The sequence below is a fragment of the Centruroides sculpturatus genome, unplaced genomic scaffold (genome assembly GCF_000671375.1).
Source record: "Centruroides sculpturatus isolate CEXI.00-Female unplaced genomic scaffold, Cexi_2.0 scaffold359, whole genome shotgun sequence".
NCBI classification, from domain to species: Eukaryota; Metazoa; Arthropoda; class Arachnida; order Scorpiones; family Buthidae; genus Centruroides; species Centruroides sculpturatus.
Window position 1 is genome coordinate 633484 of NW_019384764.1, and position 15891 is coordinate 649374.

Here is a 15891-nt window from a genome sequence, read left to right on the forward strand (position 1 = left end):
AGAATCTGGGGTACCCCTAGTATCTCATAATAGGAGACCATTTACCTAAGACGTGATTTCGGACTTTTTTCATTTTATCTAATATAACTAAAAATGTATTATGCTTAGGACTAAATAGCAATTATATTGTTAAACATATTAAATTCCCTATTCAAAACTGTAATTTGTAAAGCTCCAAGTGTAATAGTTATTTTTTTATAGTCAAAAATAAAAATGGTATCTCATATTCGGCATCCTTACCTTAGTAAAACGTTTTACAATTTTTTGTAATAAGTATTATTAGTCAATGTTAACGCTTTTCTTGTCAAACAAACCCTTTTATTTCACAAACAACTGTCTAATGCCATATCTTTTAACTATTAGACTGCATTTGTGAAAGAAAATTGTTTGACATGGCAAGCATCGATAAGTTGTTACAGAAGAATTAGTAAATTAAGTGCTACAACGTAGTTTCGTAACTAAAACTCGATAGTAAAATGTTTAAACGAGTGACTAAATAATGTGTACTATTCATCGCATCGAAAGTTTCCAAAAAGAATTTTAATAAATTTCAGTTGAAGCTTTAACATCAATCTTATTTCCACATAAAAATACAATCAATTTAATGAAATTTATAAACATGAAATCATTATGACATTGCTACTGACGTGTATTGTAGTGATTACACTGAAAATATATTTATATTTCAAAATGAGCACAGAACAATTTCCATTCTGGCATAAATTTTTATCTAGTCTATGCATCTTAGAATAGGTAAGGTTGTACAGCACATTAATGCTTATTTTTTTCACGAAATGTTTGATTTCTTTCTGAATTTAGATGATATTTATTTTTCTATAACAAGTTTTTAAAAAAGTTATACGATAAGTTTATAGGATTCGATAAAAAATTTGTTGTATCTAGATGATAGATAACCAAATATAAATTTTATCTAAATAGATGTNTGAATCAAATATATAATATATTTAAATGACAAAAGGCGCACAGAACAATTTTATTATCGCCTAAATTTTTACCTTGACTATAATGCATTGTATAGTCCGTTAATAATATTTTTTAACCAAATATCTGATTTTCACAGAATTTAGATGTTATTTATTTTTCTATAACAGGTTTTTAAAAAAGATATACGATGATTTTATAGAATTCGATAAAAAAATTTGTTATCTCCTGATGATAAAAAATCAAATATAAATTTTGTTGTAATAGATCTGCAATATGCTTCCTGCCGACTATTAGAATATTTAAATGACTATAAAATGCTCTTTTAGTTTAATATATTTATGTTATATAATTTCTTTATATTATACAAATATTAAATATCCAAATGAAATTTTCGAAACAAAAAAAAATTCTCTACTTACCATCTATAAGTCTCAAGACATCTTGTGGATGAGATAAATAATTCGGTTGGATAACAGGATGATCGTAGGGATTAGTGCTTCTGAGTTTTACAAAACCACGACTTTTTGGATGAATTAAAGTAGGAAATATGGTGAAAGCATCCCGATTTAAAATAGGCCCATAATATAATTTTCTAACCTAAAGTGAAAAGAAATATTTAAATGAAAGATTAGTAATACAGTCAAACCTGTCTATAACGAAAACCCAAGGAACTGAACAACTCTTCCGTAGTAGACAAGTTGACGCTATATACAGATTACAGTATTTAATATAGGTATCCCATCATTAATGCTATTAATAAATTTTTCGACGTGTATATCGTATATCAAAATCGTGTTAATCAAATACAGTGGAACCTCTGTACTCGATCGAACAATCACCATTCGCTAAAACAAATTTTCGCTTAATAACAAATATTTTTATTTTAGCTTTAATTTTTTCATTCATCCGTAAAAAATGTTCCTTAAGGTAAAAATGAGTAACTAGTTTAAAAATAAAACAAAACTTTACAGCTGCCTACCTTCGTAAGACAAAATTATACTCAATTCAATTCGTTTTCTTAATAAGAGAAGAAAAATTGCTTGCGAAACAGTCATCAGCATGTGTTACAACCATTTCAAAGGGACGAAGTGTTACAATATTACTTATATGCGACAGACTAAGATCTGTTGCAAATTCACGAGTTGTTATTCGTCAAACTATAACAATTTCTCCCGCAATTTCTCTTCAACAGCTTTTGGGGGCTCGTACGTTTTGTATCCTTAAATACAAAATTTTCTAAACGAAACTTTCAAAACCACGTTTGACACATTCGGAGTTTAGAAGCATTTTTCACATACACAGCAAACATATTTTTTTACTGTTTAGATAGAGTGATATCCTTTACGAAACTTAAAAAGCATGCATAATATGCCCGATGTGCATTTTATCTGTAGACATTTCGACTTGATTTTATTCAAAGGATTTGTGATGTAAAAAAGTTTAAAATAAACTTCAAAACAAAGCATACAATCTCACATTATGAATAATAGGTTAAATTTCACAACTTGTAATTGCATCACATATTTATGTTAAGTAAAAACACCTGTTAATTAACACAATCGTTTTCAATCTTGCAGTAATAACATTTCGACATCTTTTAATTATTTTGGCACTGTCAGAGCAAATAATACCAGTGGCCGAGCGGTCTTCGTACCCTAAACACTGGGAATGCGTTCGTGGCTTCGCGCTCGGCACGGGCTGGCCACGTGGAGTTTCTCCACGTCTGTAACGCTTAAATAGGGGCCAGTTTCCCTTAAAAAAAGACCTCCCGGAAGGCATCCCCGAGGCAGATCACCCAGGTGCTGCGTCACCATAACTTAACACGATGAGTTTGAGTTTTCCTAATACTGTACAAGGACTTTGCATCTCGACAACAGCTGCTGGCAAAATAAGTTTTCAACATTTTTACGTCATATTGCCGATTTCGATAGACGAAATGGAACTAATACTTTTACTAGATATTTAAAACTATTTTCGTCCTATGAGTACGAAGAGGACCATTAAAAAAACCTTTATGAGTTTGGCCACGCCCGCAATAAGGCGACTAGTTAACTTGACATATTAGGACGGAGACTAGTCACCTAAAAATTTATGGGGTTTTTTAATCTCTCCGAATTCGATCCTGAGTACTCCAGAGTTCTAACAATAGTTCAGTATCTAACAATTTTCTTGTTTAGGGTGAACAATTTTCAATATTTTTAAAAAATACATTTTCTCATTTTGATGTTATGTAAGAAAATTGCGGAAAACCTAGACGATTTATTTTCATACCGTGGCTTGTTTTTTTAAACTAACATGAATGACACTTGATATTTACAACATAAAGTCTATTTTTCTTCTTTTTCATTGATGCCAGATAAAAAATTTATTTAACAATTTTATAAAACTTATCCATTACTAGAATAAAATAGTTATTGACGTCACATTTATCATTTATAGGTTGCCTGATATTTGTCTCACTCGTCGCTCTTGAACCGAATTCAAAAATGTCTCTCACGACTTTTTCCATAATATGAAAATTAATGCTCTTTCCGGCATTAGCAAACCGCTTTGGCATTTCCAGAAGAGTAGCAAGTACATTTTGATTGCGATGTAACAACTCAAATATTTCATTATACGTTCTGCTGAAAAACTTTAAATACACTGATGGTGTTGAATGATCCAATGATTTAATGCTGACCCAGATGGAAGTAATATAAAACTGTGATGGAATTCTCATTGATTGACGACAGATGGTATTTTTCGACACTTGATAGACTGTACCAAGAATATATAATTGAGAAAAAAGGTTTAATGCGGACTATAAACACACGAAATATACTACCGAACCAAGGGTTGTTACCCCAGAACAAGAACCGTTACATAAAAACAAGGAACCGTGATATAAGATACTCTCCTACCCACATTTTTTAAATTTTTTTCCGTTACAAATTTGGAATGGTGACGCTCGAAGCGCTAACATCCCAAAATGCCACTTATGTCAGGCTTGTAATTTGTTGAACTCCACACTGGAACCCAAAACATTTGTGACATTATTTGTCCAAATTGAAGACTTTTACCACTTCGACTGAAAAATCTTTTTAAGGCTGGTATCATTTATTCGGTTGTTAAATCTAACTACTTCGAGATGGATTGCTCAAATCAAAGGAAAAGGAAGATTGCAACGTAACATTTGTGATAAGTATCCTTTTTTGTCCCTTATATGTAATAAAAAAAAGGCCACAAAAACCAATCCCTAAATGTTTAAAAAGGGGTTGAATTCAGATTGATATTGTTCATCTGACGGAGTGTCGATGGCATATATATCATCGTGATGTTCGACAGATGGTGTTTCTAGAAATTGCGGCTCACTTCACCATAAGACCGTTCTTAGTAGATGTTGCAGATTTAAACCCCGAGAAATGGCATCTGCCAAATTGTACTGAGAGGCTATGTGCTTCTGGTAACAGCCTTCAGTAATAGACTATACACAGTATTGGATACTCGATTAGCAACAAAAGTTTTTACGCAATATGCGAAGTTTTGATCCAAGCGATTGCAATAGTTAAATATATATGTAAGATGACTTCAATTATATCCATTTAAAACATAAGCGTACCTTTTCGATCAGTTGAGACGGTATAAGACAAGCTGACAGCTCTAATCGAGGAATTAAAATGTCCTTAAGAGGAACAAAACGATATTGTGTTTTTGCTAGTACTACAGTGTGTTCCTTTACGCAATACAAAACTACTGCTCCATAAGCTAATTGCGCGGAATCTACATACAGACCTATAATTAAAAGGGATCTGCCAAAATATGTCTAGCAGTCGTATGATCATCGAAGGCTTTCAAGAATGATACAGGGTTCTCCCATTTATAATTGATGGTTTCAGGTAGGATATCCTCCCAGTCGAGTTTACTGAACGAAAGTTTTTGTATAAAGATTTTTGCTTGAGTTATAACTGGTCCTTGACGACCTAAATGGTCATAAACCGTGGCGATGACATTTAATACTTCAAGAACTTATTGCTGAATTCTGAAAGTCAACTTTTCGAAAGTAGTAATGAAGATCTTCAAGTCTTCAAGTTATGTTCATCTGATCTGATCATGGTCTTAGAAATCTCGATTGGGTAGATTTGTGTCATAGAGATCAACATATAGCGATCAATGTAATTTGTCTTATATACATTTCTGAAGTTAACGATATTTGTCGTACTTATTTTTTCTTGTGAATGTCCTAAAGGTCGGTAACATTTCAGCAGTGTTGTGCCAAATCTAAATTATGAAGTTGTTCCATGTGCTGACATGATTCTACGAATTTTGTTATATATATTATAAGATTAGTCCAGTTATAATGGACTTCAAAAACATATAATTTTGAAGTTACGTTGTTAATTGAAATATGTACTTACATGTGAGGTGCATGCACAACACGAGATGTTAACTTCACATTGGATAGAGAGCAATGTAATCTTAACAAAGTACAGTCGTAAACAGTGTCATTAACAGACTGATAGAAGACAGTATGCACACGAATCGTAAGCATACAGAAGCGTGTCTGGTATAAAATGTATTGCAGTTTAAGGTTTGAAATGTACTGTACAGATGATATCTAACTGATCGAATTTTGCAACAATACAAAAACGCCCACTACTCCCCCATTTGGATAATCTGGCACACTTTTGTTTTTAAACGCCAGATTATAAAAGAATTAGGCATATATTAAAATATCGTAGTTACGGGATTTGCGAATAGATTTGCGCGTAATTTTTTAAGTTATGTATATATAGAGATTCAAGATTTATAAATATATATTTTTGATTACAAGAAAAAATAATTTTTTGAGACTTTATGAGTGCGTCTCTAAAAGTACTTTTGAAAACAGTTCTATATTGTATGAAATTAAAATAAATGTAAATCAACGAATATAAAATAAAATTTCAATACTTGACTTGATTATTTATGCCAATGGCTGGAATAAAAATTTCTCCTCCATCAGAAGCCAAACTGCCAGCTATAAAATGCAGTTCGATATCTGGATAATCATCAGAAGAATTCGCAAAACGAGTATTGATGAAAGCCAAACTTTCGACTCCACCTAATAAGGTCCACTCTCCTATAAAAGCGGATTTTTTATTATATTATTCAAACACTATTGTCTGTTCAAATAAACATATCGATAAAAATCTTACCAGAACCATATTTGAAATAACGTAGAGCATTGGATGGAGTTAGAGCACGATAGGCGATGAAAGAAACTGGTTTGTCAATTAAGAAATCAATTCCAAGAGAGAAAATGTGATCTTGAAGATTAAGGCCTACTGGAAGATCTGACACGACTGGAATCTATATGATAATAATTAGTTGATAATTTATTATTCGAAAAAGCTATAAATAAGAGCTTAAGTCTTAGTTAAAATAAGTGAAAATTAGAACTTATTCATGAATGTATAATCAGCCAGATTAATGGACACTGAAATTAGTATTTTAATCGCTAGGGATACTTTATCGGTATCCCTAGCGTAAAGTATTCGATTCGGACTCTATGACTTATAATAGGTTTTAGATGTGGGCAATCCAGTTCCGATGAAACCGTTCCTGACGCAACAGTTTCATCGGAACCGTTAAGCTAGACAGTTTCCCGAAATAGATAAGCTACATGGCTCCTGAGAACTGTTGGAACCGGAACAATTAGGCTTAGATGGCTCCTGAGAACAGTGTGTTAGTTTTTGTGTCTCAAAATTAAAAAAGTGTGTTAGTTTGTGTGTCTGTATTCAGGAATTTCCTAACAATATGACATGTATTCATATAATGGCCTTCTATAGTGTGATGTATGTATTTCTGTTCAATTGTAATGTGCCCATGCTTCTGTGTAGTGTTTGTAGTATGAGACCTGTAAGAAAGTGGATAACAAGTTCAATAAGCTTGTTTTTTAAGTTATGGCAACGCAACACTTGGGCATACTGCCTAAGGGGTTGGCTTCCTGGAGGTGTTTTTAAGGGTAGCGCCTGAATTCCTATTTAGGCGTTACAGACGTGGAGTAAAACCCGAAAATTCCACGTGGCCAGTCCGTCCGGGTGAAGCGCAAACACATGACTAAACTCCCAGTGTTCAAGGAACGAACTTTTGGCCACTGGTGGGCGGTACAATAAGCACTCTATCCATCCTACACAGATAGCTTATTATTATTATTATTTTTTTTTTGCTGTTTCTTTGCAGACACACTAAGGTGACATATATCAACACTTGGCAACTTATTGACTATTTATTCAGTTGGTACTGAATAAATAGTCAATAAGTTGCCAAGTGTTGATATATGTCACCTTAGTGTGTCTGCAAAGAAACAGCTTAATAACAACAACACGGTTTCATCAGAATCAAAAAAAAAAATTATTATTATTTATTTATTTTTAGCATAACCACAATATCTGTTGCCATTAACCAGTTCCGGCAATTCGACAGAAATGGAGAGCTGACAGGAATACAGTATATTGAAAGATTATAAAGTTTAACAAGTTTTCAAGCAACTTTCTCTTATAATAAAATACTGTGTAATACTTTTGACTCTTCTCTGATAATGTATGTTTATAAGTCTAGAATATTGTATTGTATTTTAAGTGAGATTTTTTTAGCACGGTAAATTTAAAAAAGTTGTTATATTCTATGAACATAATTTAGTTTGTTTTTTCTAAGTTTTAAATATTTTTATTCAACAGTCTTGTTTATATGTAATATTTAAAATGTTGAATATAAGTAGATGTTCGTGTTTCGTACATCTACTTATATATATACTGAATATTTTGCAGTTCTTTTTTCAAATATAAATTCCTTTCAATTAAAGATTCTTTCTTAGTGTTTGACAAAAAGAAATAAAAAAATTCGGATCTGTTGTTCATACTTTAGCTAATTTCAGTTTACATGAGCTTGGTTTCTACCAAAGTAAAATATTCGTAATAATATCTTATCGTGGTAAAATCCAAGCCTCAGTTGTTGTAGGTTATACAGTAGAACCTCGAAAACTCGGCTCTTGATAACCCGGCACTCCGGATAACTCGGCCACACCCTGGCAGGGCAAAAAAATCCTTAGTTAATTAATTTTCATTATAGACAGCTTTATAAAAGTATAAAAGCTCTCATAAAGTATTTTTCTGAGGTCTGTCTTATCAGGTAAATTACTGTACACAGTGTATTCATTAATTTTCATTTTCATGTAGTAAAGGCTCTATGCCTTCATAAAGGACGTACTTTTCCTTTGTTTAAGGGTATTTGGGCAGTTTATTCTCTGTTGTATTCTCAAGTAAACAATACATACAAGTACAGTACATTATTTTCTGAGGAAACACTCATACTTATTTTTTTAACCCCATTCCCGATAATCCGGCATTTTCACAAACTCGGCGACCCTTCGGTCCACATTAGGCCGAGTTTTCGAGGTTCTACTGTATTATTCTACTAACAATTCATACCGGTACCAATTGATTATTTTCTATAATATAATATGCAGTTAAATAATAAATTCTCCGTATAGAGTGTCCAAAATAATTAAAGATGGTAATGAATTCTAATCTCAGGAATTTTTATTTAAAAATAGATTTTATTTAAAAAGTATGTGAAGACAATTAGAAAACGAGGAAGAAAGATCTATACCAATTGAAACCCTATTAATTTAGTACGGGAATCAGGAACAAGGACAATTTTTTCTTAATAATTGTACTAATTGTGTACATGAATCTTAACTTTTGACACTAGTTTTCTCTACAAAGACGAAAAATGATGACGCAGTGTCGTAATTGCGCGATAACGTCAAAATGTTCTTGTTGGCAGAGATTAAATTATTGTGTTTTGGGAGAAACACAATATACCATATTTATTCTAATAAACAGTGAGCTATATATTACTTTTTTCACTTTGCAGCTGTGATGTTTATTAGAGGGCACTTGCTATTGAAAGAAAATGCCGTATTTAATTAATGTAGTCAAATTCTCACAACCTATCTGCTGTGATTTAACAGCAATTGCAATAAATAGAAATATTCTATATCATTTCATGTGAGTGTAAATCTTCTGTCTAAAAATTTAGAGTATCAACACTAACATACATTATATGCACGCGAGAATATAGATATTAAATTTCAAACGTCTAATGATATATTAGATTAAAAACAAATTAACAAGTAAGTATTAATATGCAAATAAAAGATTTATCTCAATATTTCAGAAATAGATCACTCGTTGGGCGTTATCTCTGTTCTTTTATCTGGATAAATTTTATGATTACAAATAAATAATTAAATATTTGTAATTCATTACACCACTTTGTTATATCTCTATCTTCAGATAGAGATATAAAAAAGTGGTGTCAAAATCCTGTCAGTTAGAATTAGGGTTTCTCAAACGTGATTCCGGGATCTCGTAGCTTATTTGTGGCAGGACTCTCAAAATTCTTTACCTGTAATATCTGGAATAATTGTGCTTACGCTGTCTTAATTTTTAACCATGCCCAGTAGCTTCGATAACTGCGTAACGCCAAGTTGTGCAGTTGGGCAAGGATACAAACGAGTACGAAGTCTGCAACTATGAAGTTTTTCTTCATAACCTGATTATTAAAGACATTCGAACTGCCGATTTATTGAGCTATGATGTTTTTATTAAAGCAGTCGAGGTAGACAAATTAAGAATACTAGAGAACAAAAGAAGTACTACAATCTCGAAAACGAACTAGAAATCTTTCAGGTTACAGGTTACACATAATATTTATCTTCTCTTAAATGCATTAAACACTATTCCAATCACATCAATTGAATCGGAAAGCGCATTCTCGGTAGCAAGACTTTTCATTACTAAAATAAGATTAGATTGAGTGATCGGAGTATTGACCATCTTTGCTTTTTAAAATCTTAAATTTGCAATATTTTGTATTACATTTTATTTAAAAAACGAAAATTACCTTCTAAGTTAGAAGTTTGATCTAAGTTCATTTTTTTTTAAATTTTTAACTCAATTCAAAGCATTTTATGGTGTTGTTGTATGTAGTTTCCAGCAAACTTTAATAAATTTTTTTATTTATGAAAATTTCTACGTAATTCAAAGGTAATTTTTAATATATATCTTACGCAGCATTATTAATATAATTTTGGAGGTTACAGAATGTATTAAATTACTTTAAAAAACGAAAAACAATTATATCATTTGATTTCATGATATTTTGTATATCTTGAAAATAATTAATTCTGTCCCGGGATTTCCCGAGATCCGGGACAAGCAAGACCGGGAAATGAAAAACCCTAGTTAGAATAACAAATTGTCCTGGGTTACATAAACAATATAGATAACAGCCCATGAAAAGAATAAGGCGATAGGTAGGCACAGCTGCATTTTCTTCTGTGGGTTTTTCTCGAGTAAAGCCTCAGGCAGTAAAAATTCTTTAAGGCATATTGTTTTTTTACAGCACTCCTCTAAAGATTTCTGGATCCTCTATTTTATTGGATATATTCAATTGAGATTCGAAAAACAGAACTGTATATCGACACAGATTGTTTAGAGATGTAAACTTTTAATTATAATTGATCGAAAATAACCAAATCAGGCTTAAGTATTGCTATTTATTCTGCCGTCCTCAATGCATTATTGATATACTCTCTATATATAAAGCATATACAGTTAATATATTTCGGATAATTTCACACATTACTCAGGGAAATATTTATTTTTAAATTTTTTAATTTTTCTGTAATTCTTTTATTAATATATTAGGTTATTATTGTTTAAAATTTCATAGAGTTTTACTAAACTTACCTTGAATTTGTTTAAGTGTTTTCTAATGCCGATACCTGACAGCATTAACAACTGAGGAGAGTTGATGACTCCAGCTGATATAATTATCTCTTTTCTTGCATAAACAGTATAAGATCTCTTGAATCGATCGAACTGAACTGCTTTAGCTCGTTTATATTCATCGAAAATAATCTAGAAATGAAATATTTTATACTGAATTGTAAAATTTCAATTATTAAGTTTAAACATAGAAGAAATTGTTCAGAATATATTTTAACATATTTATTAAATCTATCATACTTACGTAGATATTCATAGATATATGATAGATATCAATAACAATACATGACTGCTCAAATTTGTATAGCATTGAATCACACAATGAAACCTGAATTTAAGATACAGTTAATAACTTCTTAATAAAATTAATTACTTTTATCGATGTTACTAGATTAAGAAAAGCTTTAATTTTAAAACTTAAAAACGTTTTCACTTGATATTTTCAGTTTTCATTAAACGTTTTGAAGTAAAATTGAGCAAAACTCTTTCAAATGAAATTTGAACTCATGATATAAGTTAATTGTTCTGTGTTTTGAGTTTACTGAATTAATTCATGTCTTGATCATGTTCTATTGTATTTCCAGTCAAACATAATAAAAAAAAATTATTCGACCGCTATTGAAACACATTCTAATCGGTCATGAAATGAACGAATATGACGTAAAAAACGTTTTTCTTTTCGCGCTTACTTCTTTTCATGTATATTGTTTAATAAAACTTGTATAAATTTCGGTATAGGTTAGTTTAGAAAAGTGTTAGGATATAAAATCTCTTAGACCATAATAATTGATGTGGGCTAAAGTAATACAGCCTCAATGTCAGATAAACCCTGAAATATAATACATTACACAGGGTGATCGAAAAATCGCGCACATTAAAATGTTAGTTTATGTAAATCGTGTCTAGTTATTTTATTACCTCCCTCCACAAGATGTCATTATAATGACTTCTGACTACTTCTAGAAACTCTGACTTTTCTGTGTCTCAGACGAGTTTCATCAGAAATAACCAGGTTCTGCAAGTCTCAAGAAAATTACTGCGCTCGTTTTATTTCTAAATAATTGTGGACGTAAGATTCGTCACCCAGAAATTTTTTCCTTTTCTGAAGAGAAACATTATAACTGCTATTGCTAGCATCAATTTTCAGTGTTTCACAATGTGGCATTAAACGTGATAAAAATAGTTTGAGCCTGTATTCGTGAACCAGGTCATTTCAAACTCATGTTTTAATAACATCATTATAGTTATTTGTTATTATTACCTACTTTATTTTCTACATTAACTTCACAAAGTAAATCGATTCCTAACTTACTTGCGCGCGACTTTTCGATCATCGTGTAGAATATATTGACCAAACAAACAATAAATGGGCAAGAAGTTAATTATAAAAACTTATAAAATAAATTCTACTCTCCCGACTGTTGTATGAAATGGAGGAAAAGTTTGGCAATCAGTCAACAAATAAACCTTCCTAATCTTTACATTTTTGGTCTCAGAAGACCTATTATATCTGCGTGTGCGTAGTATGATTTTTTTCATCCACTTTGAAGCTTTAACTCCTGTGCCTTTTGTCGAAAATTTTTTGAAATTTTGCAGGGAGGCTTGTGTAATAGATGGATTGATGCTTTTTATTTTTTGTGATTAAAGCTCGATGGGATGGGGAGATACAAAGAACCGTGTGTCGTATTTCCAGTAGGGTCTGACCTAATGACGAGTTTACTCGATATTAACATTTACAATTTTTTTTTATCAAACTCACCTCTACCTTCAAAATTAAGCTTTTTTTTATCACTTTATAATTACAATTAGATATGGTTTTTAATAATAGAATATCGTAACAGAGAGAGTCACACACGCAATTTTAACTGTTTCCGGGAAAGTTAAGTAACTCGTTGCTGGATTTTTTCCTCTGTTATATGACAGCCGGAAAAGTAAAAGTCGTATATAAATCAGGAACGCAAAGTTCAAAACGGGTGTTAGCGGAGTGCTACCAATTACATTGGTCAATGAGTAGCATTTTCACTTTCAATCGCGCGTTGTGTAGCGAACTTTGAACTCTCGCTCGTTTCTTATAAATTAGATTATAATGCTTTCCCATATTTGTGCTAATTTCGCTGGTCGATCTGAGGAAGAAAAAGACTTGTTGACAGTTACCCGTTTTTACTCAGTGGTACAAAAAAGGGGAAAATTTTCTAAAGCTTATCTTTTTGTTTAAAATTTATATAAAAACAGCCTCTGGATTCTCACACTCGTATCTTACAGAGTAGATTATAATGTTTTCTCTCCTGTATATCCAGGAAGTTTAGTTACTTCGCGCGACATTTTTTTTTCGTCGAATTTTATATCGTTTTACTGTTTCGTTTAAATTTTGTTCTTTGTATATGCGCTATAGTCAAACTTCGACTTTTCCGTTAAACCCTCGTTAAAATTCCGATACATGAGTTTACACATATTATTTAAGATCTCACAGTAATAATCTTTAGAGTTCGTTTTAAAACTCTGCGAATGTATGATAAAAAATATATATATATCTCAATGTTATGCCCTTACCTTAGTTGCGAAGGAAAACAGCAAGATATTTAAATTAGGACGATGTTGAATTGGTTTCAAGAAAGCTTTATTGGTGCTGCATCGCCTTCCAAATCTTGTTGTTGATAATGGATAATAAAAACCTATAAATATATAAATGTATGTATTTTTGTTGCAAAAACTGAAAATTATACCTGAAAACTACAGACTTTATCAATTACAACAGAGATCACGTTTTGAAATTTGCAATAAAAAGATTTATCAAAATCCAACACACTCACATCATTCCTAAGATAAATTTCGAAGAGCATAACATGTCTATTTTATTCTATCAATATTTGTATATTCACATTTGAATTTTTTAAATTTAATTATTAATCAATTATCTATTTATTTATAACTCTTTATAGATTTATTCCATACAGTTTTTACTTCCAATCGAAATGAAAATAAACATCACGTTTATGTACCGTACATTATTCGTTATATTGTTTAATGTAGGGATATGTAAATTCAAAATAAAACCAATTTTATCAAAGTTATATCTTAATTAAAATATATAAATATGTTTTTAAAAGGACACTTGTTTAATATATATTGCAGTTGCACAACCTATTCTATATCTTTAAACTGTGGCATTTTGTCCACTTAATCCGGAGTCACGCCAATGACTCCTTGCAAAGTAAAAAATCCAGCAACGAGTTACTTAACTTTCCCGGCGACAATATTTAAAATGCGTCTGGAACCATCTGTTATGTTATTTCAGTTAAAATATTTTCATTTAATTAATTATTAAAAAATGGCAAAAATCTTAATTTTGAAGGTAGGGAAGGTTTTAAATGAAAAAAAAATTATAAATGCCATTATATATGACAATAACGAGTAAAATCTTTATTAAGTTCCACCCTACTTGAGATATGAAACACAATCCTCTCTATCTCTTTACACCTTGACCTTTCACTACCAAAATTTAATAGTATTAATTCCCCTAATACACAAGCTACCCGCAAAATTTGAAATTTTTTAACAAAAATACGAGAATTTTTAAGCTTCGAACAGGGTGAACAAAATCGTGTCACACAAACGAACACCTGTAGAAAAACCTTCGAATTTGTTTTGCATTTCTCGACGTTTGAAGCTACTTTGAGTCCAAAAATGTAAAACTCATTTTTTGACCAATCGTGAGCTTTTCTTTCTCTGTGTTATATATAACAGAGATGAGAAAGTAAAAGTCACTGACTGATTATATACACAGGAATCAAACTTGCTGATTTTCATAATTGATTTCTTCGATCATCAGACGTTTCTAGTAATTCTTAATGAGATATTCAGAAAGATAGTTTTCTTGGGTAGTTTTAATAATTTAAGAGTTTAGGATTCTGTAAAAAGGTTTCCGAAATATAAGCAATTGAAAAGTGAAAAATCGCTAAAAAGCTGTGTTCCCCCCATATTTAGTACTGCAGACGCTCCTAGAAGAAAAAATTACTGGGTTTAAAAAGCTCAAATTTTCAATTACAGTCGACCCCCCTATAACGCTGTTGATAATTCCGTTTTATATGAATTCCATGTTGTACTAGTCACTTAGATTTTACAAATATGTGAGCCGTTCACAGCCCTGTACACGTATTTGTAAAATCTAAGTGACTCGTACAACATGGAATTCATATAAAATGGAATTATCAACAGTGTTATAGGGGGGGTGTAATTCTCTCTCGTCATCAGCGATGTGCTCGAAAAGCTTTCGGATCGATAAGTCAAAGTTCATGGAGTTTCCAGTAGAACTATTTTACTTTAATTGCTTGATTTTATTATCAGATAAAATTCATTTAAACGGATGCTTTTTATTCAAAATGTTATTCACAATAACGGAAGCTCAAATTTATGCCAATTAAAACTTTTTATAACGATTCTACAAACGACGTATTTAACGGTCGGCGTAGGTTGCCGTACGTCGAACTAACTGCATTATACTGGTACTGTACAGTACATCATTGTCTTCGGTCTTGATGTAATGACACAACATGAACTACGTTAATTCATAAACATAAATGACGTATCTACGTCATGACGTAAACATAAATAAGCAGACATAAAGATAAGCAATAACGTTATTCAACTAAACAGAAGACACTCATCTCGTACTTCTATGTATTAGAACTAGCAGACCCCCGCTACGCGTTGTTGTGGCTCAAAATGTTTCTATTATAAATTTATAACACTTCCCCCGTGGGGGGGGGGAATTTTTCGAAAAATTTCTTCTTAGTGTACATTCTCTTGACGTACCCTATTAAAATGCAATCAAAAACGCAAAAATCCGCATTTAAAATAGTATAAATAGAAGCAGAGTTCTTTACCGTAAGCCTTAATCCTAACCATCTCCCTTCAGTGGGGTTGAATTTCGACATGTATATTATAAAAAAACACATGCGTATTTCGAATGCAGCGTTGTGTCAAAATTTCGAAGGAATCGGTAGGAACAAACGAACATTACATTTTTATTTATATAGATAGATAGAAGATAATCTGCTTTAGTTCATTTTCACAGAAAAGCATAATGCCTCACAGAAAAGCAAACTTAGGGCGTCGTACTTGTAGCGCCATC

General features: G+C 31.5%; 1 protein-coding gene across 1 annotated transcript in view; it reads right to left on the minus strand.

Annotated features, from left to right (window-relative positions):
- LOC111628897 overlaps positions 1 to 15891 on the minus strand; it is a 64583-nt gene that overhangs the window by 25833 nt on the left and 22859 nt on the right. The window contains exons 9-13 of the mRNA XM_023372754.1: positions 13311 to 13432; positions 10722 to 10892; positions 6120 to 6273; positions 5880 to 6043; positions 1365 to 1542 (exon numbers count right to left, since the gene is read on the minus strand). Coding sequence (XP_023228522.1) covers positions 1365 to 1542; positions 5880 to 6043; positions 6120 to 6273; positions 10722 to 10892; positions 13311 to 13432 — 789 coding nt within the window. The remainder of the gene's footprint in view (positions 1 to 1364; positions 1543 to 5879; positions 6044 to 6119; positions 6274 to 10721; positions 10893 to 13310; positions 13433 to 15891) is intronic.